Source organism: Lipotes vexillifer, unplaced genomic scaffold (assembly GCF_000442215.2).
Source record: "Lipotes vexillifer unplaced genomic scaffold, Lipotes_vexillifer_v1.1 scaffold524, whole genome shotgun sequence".
Classification (NCBI taxonomy): domain Eukaryota; kingdom Metazoa; phylum Chordata; class Mammalia; order Artiodactyla; family Lipotidae; genus Lipotes; species Lipotes vexillifer.
This window is the reverse complement of record NW_006774722.1, coordinates 671,692-677,662: the sequence shown is the minus strand read 5'-3', so window position 1 is coordinate 677,662 and position 5,971 is coordinate 671,692. Positions and strand designations below refer to the sequence as shown.

At 59.6% G+C, this 5,971-nt stretch overlaps 1 protein-coding gene across 1 annotated transcript in view; it reads left to right on the top strand.

Moving 5' to 3' along the window:
* PMEPA1 (prostate transmembrane protein, androgen induced 1) overlaps window positions 1-5,971 on the top strand; it is a 55,168-nt gene that overhangs the window by 47,929 nt on the left and 1,268 nt on the right. The window contains exons 2-3 of the mRNA XM_007449454.1: window positions 1,242-1,396; window positions 5,871-5,924. Of these exons, the coding sequence (XP_007449516.1) occupies window positions 1,242-1,396; window positions 5,871-5,924 (209 nt within the window). The remainder of the gene's footprint in view (window positions 1-1,241; window positions 1,397-5,870; window positions 5,925-5,971) is intronic.

Here is a 5,971-nt window from a genome sequence, read left to right as displayed (position 1 = left end):
AAGTACCCGTGTGCACACTCAGCCCTGAACAGAGGTCCTCAGCCCCGGCACACTCTGTCGCGGGACGCCCTGTGCCCTGTAGGATATTAAGCAGCACCCTGGCCCCGCCCTCTGGGTTCCAGGAGCGCCCCCAGTTGTGACAAGCCACTAGTGTCCCCAGACATTGCCACGTGTCCCCTGGGGGTTAGACTCACTGACGGCCTCAGGCAGACATTGGCACAGCTGTGCAAAGACTTGATGTGGTGGAGGACGGTGGGCGTCCTGCAGAGCCCGGGGAGCGGGGACAAGGGGTGGCCGGGGCTTCGGAGAGGACGTGCGGGCGGGCTGCGTGTGGAGCAGCTTCCGCGGCTGTACCAGCAGGGACGCCCACCGGGATGCCCCAGTCTCCCGCGGGACACCGAGGCTGGCGGCAGGAGGGCTGGCCCTCGCCGGGTTTGGTGGGGCCCCGCTCGAGCGACCTGCGAGCGACACAGCCCGCCGCGCTCCGCCTGCTTTCCAGTCCCCACCTGCGGCCCGCCCCCCGCACCCCAGCTTCCTTGCGTCTCTCTGGGGGTGAGAAGAGCTGAGTCAGTGGCCCTGAGCTTGAACCTGTGCCCCTGGGGAGCCCTCCGCTAATTGCTTGTTAGCGGGGGAGGGGGGCCTTCCTGCCTGCCCTCTGGGATCGTCCGTAGGCGGCCTCAGGCTGGCGGAGGCCGGCTGCAACCCCTCTGCCGCCCTGTCCCTGCCCAGGTCCCCGGCATCTCGCCCGCCGCTGCTGGGGACTCTGCTGGCACCGGGCACGGCCAGCTGCCGCACCGCCCGACACGGACCCGCTCGAGTCAGCAGAAACCGCCCGACTCCGGCAGGATCAAAATAACCTCCTTCCTTTTCCAGCACTTGAGGGTTTTTCCGCCTTCTGGGGGAAAAACAAAACAAACCCGAAAAAAAGAAATGAGAGTTGCAGTGTTTGCAGCCGCCCGGAATGTGGTTTTTCTGAGGCCTCTTCCCGGCGGTGGCCGGCACACACTCTGTCCCGTGGAGGGTGGTGTGTCTTCGTGCGTCTCGTGTGTGTGATAGATGTGTCTGTACATGGGTGTGTTATCTGTGTTCGTTTGTGTTGGTGTGTGTGTGGGTGTGTAGGGGTGCTGGGGTTTTTGCGTATTAGGTGTGCACGTGTGTTGGGGTGTGTGGATGCTCAGACGCCCCGAGCCTCTGCCTGCACCGGGGTCCCCGAGGTCTCACGTGTCCCCTTGGTCTTGCAGCGGAGCTGGAGTTCGTTGAGATCACCGTCATCGTGGTGGTGGTGATGGTGATGGTGGTGGTGATCACGTGTCTGCTGAGCCATTACAAACTGTCCGCTCGCTCCTTCATTGGCCGGCACAGCCAGGGCAGGAGGAGGGAAGACGCCCTGTCCTCGGTGAGTGCCTGCCCTCCCTGAGCTTCCAGGGGGCCCGTGGACGCCCCTGATCAAGTGCCCGTGGTGTCAGGGTTGGGTGCTCACAGGAACTGACGGTAGGGAGACAGTCTGGGGGGTGGAGGGGGAAGGGGGAGGGCTTCTAGGTATAGGCAGTGACCCAGATGGAAGGGAGCCCGTGGACCAGTCCATGCAGTGAGGCTTTGGTCCCCAGATCCGTCCGTCCATCCATCCGTTGGACAGACATCTACTGAGCACCCTCTGTGTGTCTAGAGCCCTCCCAGGCACTGGGGGGAGATAGCTTCAAGCAGGTCGCGGGGGGTTGCTGCCTGATGGGCTGGATGTAGACAGGAGTGCCGGATGCTCCGAAGGAAGCTGAAAGGAATCACCAGGAATCCCAGAGTAGCTGGTTTACCCAGGACAGTCGAGGTGAGCCCCTGAGGCCGAGCTCTGAAGGGAGAAACAAGGGTGGGGTGCAGAGGGGGTGAGTGCAGGAAGGGTGAGAAGGACAAATGCGGCACGGTCCTTGCTGTCCCTACAAAACTGCAGTTTGATATGTTACTAGAATTGTGTGCCCTGTTGGGCATTCTGGAAACCCAGGAATATCCCCACAAAACTCCACAAACTGGGGCAGATGGAGCAGCTCCCAGCAGTTTGGGAACTCGCCCTCCTCCGGACCTGAGCACCCACGTTCCCCTCATTCACCTGCCCCTTTGGTGCCACCCCTACCCGCCGCTCCGTGTTCCTCAGCAGATGGACCAGGGGGCGGTGGAGAGTCCATCACTAAACAGTTTCCATCTCCACGCCTGTGAGGTGTAATTTAACAACCTGGACAGGAGTAGCTGTCTGAGGGACGGGCTGCAGATGACACGGAGAGGGGGGCCCGTGGGCGGCCCCGGGGCTGTGCAGGGAGCACATCTCTAAGCCCGTGTTCACCGGGCGCTGGGGGGAAGCGGCAGCGGGCATGGCCTCCCGGCTCTGGGGGGCGCCTGGGGCCGGCGCTGGTGCCCAGAGTCTGTGGGACTGAGCTGAGTCAGGCTGGCAGGCCTGTCCCTGGCAAATTTGGGCATCTCCGCTTGCGTCAGGCCTCAGTATGTCACCAGGTTGCCAGGGCAAGGAGCATCCGCTCTGGTCCCTCTGACAGGAACACTGGGTGCCCCAAACCCGAGGCCCGGTGTGTCCGGAGGACACTTGGCAGCTTCCTGCAGGGCTTACCTGTGTGTTTATTTGCTGTCGCTGTTGCCTGAGTGACAGTGCCACCAGCTGCACTGCCACATCCGCGCTCAGAAATCCCTCCCACGTTTTACAGAGGAGAAACTGGGGCTCAGAGAGGTGGGAACATTTGCCTAGGGCCACACAGCTTCTAAGCGACAGCTTGAAGAGCCCATGACCCGTTTTGTCCCACCTCGGATGCTGGGGCAAGCTTTGGACAAATGAGAAGACATCAGCCTGGTAGCCCTGCTCCAGGGTGGGGCATCCTACCTGCTCTGAGCCTCAGTGTGTGCGTCTGTAAAATGGGTGGAGCGAGCCTTTCTCCTTCCTACCCTGCGTGGTCACAGGGAGGGTGAAGTTAGCCGAGGGAGCTGGGGAGATGGCAGAGGTTCCGGCGTGAGGGACCCGTGCCACCATAGCAGGGACAGCCCTGTAGGCAGCACTGGGACTTCGTGCCCAGGTGGAGGTCAGGATTCGGGCTCTGGTTCCTGAACATCTGAGGTTAAAAGAAAGTCCCCCCTGCCCCCCTGCCCCCGGCCGACTTCTACCAGCCACCTGCACGGGCCCCCGGGGATGCCCAGCTGGGTAAACATGGAGGCTTGTTAGACCTGAAGTACCTGGGGCCCCTGCCAGACAAGGCGTGTCTGAGGAGTTTCGGGGGCCCATGACCTCCCAGAGAGACCCAAACGCAGCCGCCGTCTGCTTGGCACTGGGCCCACCCCTGGCATGGCTGTCCTGCCTTTTCAGGGTGAACCTCTGGGAGTTCATTTCCTCATCTGTCAGGTGTAGGTAAAGCCCTGTGGCCCTGGGACCTCACTTCCCCGCCTGATGCTGCTGCCAGAGAAGCTAGAAAATACCGCAGGGGGCACAGACTGTGGCTCGTCGCCTGCAGCTGAAGGCGGGGCAGGAGTCATCCAGGTCCAGATAGACCAGGGCCGGGCGCCCACTCTGTGAGTCAGGTTTCTGGGCTCATCCCCATGGTCTCTTCTGTGGCTGCAGTTGCCCTGCAGCAGCCTTCTTGGTGGTGTGGTAGACCGTCTGGCCCTTTATGCAGCCAGTTTGTGGACCCCTGGTCTAGATGGGGAAGCCATGGGCAGCTGGACGAACTCTCCAAGGAAGCTTTTAAAAAGAGAAGGAGTGGAGCGGGGGTGAGAGAAGGAGCTGCCAGGAACAGCCCTGTGGGCACTGGCACCTGGAAAGGCGTCAGGGCCATTCACTGAATAAGAGAACAAGGTGAGTTAAGACACAGCCTGTGGGCAGGTGCAGTGCAGCCAGCTGGACTCCGGGTTCCTCACAGCAGGGCCAGGCTGATACGAGAGCTGAGATGCTGTGGGAGCCTGGGGAGGGGCATCCGGCAGGTGGGAGGTTCCTGGAGGAGGAGGTGACCTCCAGGTGCACAAGTTGGGGGTAGTCAGGTGACAAGGATGGAAGTGATTCTGGGGTCTACGATGGGGCCTCCCAAGCAGTGACTGGTATTTTCCTAAGCACTGTGGGTGGAGACTCCCCGGGCTAGGGTTCGATGGAGGGCTGGGGGGTGGGCGGTGGTGGGAAGACGTTGTGGGGACCTCGAACAGAGGGCCTCCTAGGGGGGTTTTAGGCAGGGGCCCGTCTGGGTCACATTTATCCAAGCTGACCTTGGCTGCTTGCACCCCTCCCCAGGACTCCCGACTTGAATGGGGAGCAGGTGGATGTCCCCCCATCTGCTTCCTGGTGCTCACATGGACTGTGCCAGGGGCCCAACTGGGGGCCACAGAGCCTGCCAGGGTCGGCTTGAGCCCGAATGATTCTGGAGGTGGTGGGCGAGGTTTGGATCCCAGCACTGCCCGCTACCAGCTGGAGCAGCTCGGCTTAGCCACCTGACCTCAGCCTTGCGGGTTTTGTCGGGAGAGCTGAGTTAGTGCTTTAAAGAGCGTAGCACAGTGCCTGGCACCAAGGCGTTCCTAATATCAGTAACAGAATGGCTCTTGATGACCATATTAACAGTAATAGTGTGTGTCTGCCCTCTGTATCCCCACGCCTGGAATAAACTAGACCCCAGTGAGTCTTTGTGGGGTAAGTGCTTTCCTGATGGAACAGTTTTGAAAGACACAGAGCTCCCCTAGTGGCCATACAGGAAATTGCAGCCCTCCAGGCAATTCCTCCCCAGATTGCCGGGTGAGAATCGTCTTACAAGGGAATCCTCAAGAAAACATGTCCCCCAAAAAACTTTGGGGTGATAGATATGTTCATTATCTTGATTGTGGTGATGGGCTCCTGGTATATACCTATGCCAAAACAACCAAATTGTATGCTTTGAATATGTGCAGTTGGTTATATGTCAGTTACATCTCAATAAAACTATAAAATTAAAGGAAGGAAGGCATCCCTCCCCATAGGCCCCGGCCTATCCATGTGTATCACCGGAACAGAAGGGGTGCTGCATGATTGCATGATTAACTCTCCTGTATTTCTTCATCTATAAACTGGGCCCCCAATAACGGGGGCAAGGCAGACTATAGTAAGTGCTAAATAAATACGCGGACAAGGTGATTACAGACATGACAGATGCTTTGAAAGAAACAAGCAGATGACGGGATGTTTAATGGGAGAAGGCCATTTAGATAATGGTGCTAGGGAAAGCCTGTGGTGGGCACTGGAACTGAAAAGCGAGAAGGAGCCAGCTGTGCAGTGGGGCAGCCAGTGCAAAGGCCCTGTGGTGCACAGTTAGCACTTCCATGCACTAAATAGTGGGTCAGCGTGACGGGAGGGAGAGTGGCGGTGGCACCCAGCACTGTCATAGGCTCACTGAGCGTTGCGTGCACCCCAGGGGCTTTGCATGTTCGCCTCCTTCAGTTCTTTGACAGATACTGCAGTTATGCACGTTTTCAGATGCAGTAACTTGACCGAGGTCGCACAGCAAGTACCTAGGCTTTCTTAGGAGCCGGTTCACCAGTTCATTTGGATGTGTTCTAAGGCCCACGGAAGCTGCTGGAGGGTTTTGAGAAGGAGGGACCCACGAATCAGATGTGTGTTTTGGAAAGTGTGAGTTCGGAGGATGCATTTTCGGGGGGCAGCCTTGGGAGCCGGGAGATCAGCGACAAGGCGATTGTGTCACGTCCGAGAGAAACGTCCAGGCCCGGGCTGGGGTCACTGCAGTGGGGCTGAAGAGGGGGATGGGTGCAGCATCTCATGCCGAGTGGAGGCTCTCAGAGTCCACGCCAGGCCGCCCCTTTGCTCTCCTACCTCTGTCCGTCCCGCTGACCCTGTCCTCTTCCTCCCTGTACAGGAAGGATGCCTCTGGCCCTCGGAGAGCACGGTGTCAGGCAGTGGAATCCCGGAGGTGAGACCCAGCGCCGCCTCCCCTCCACCACTACCCTCCCCCCCCCC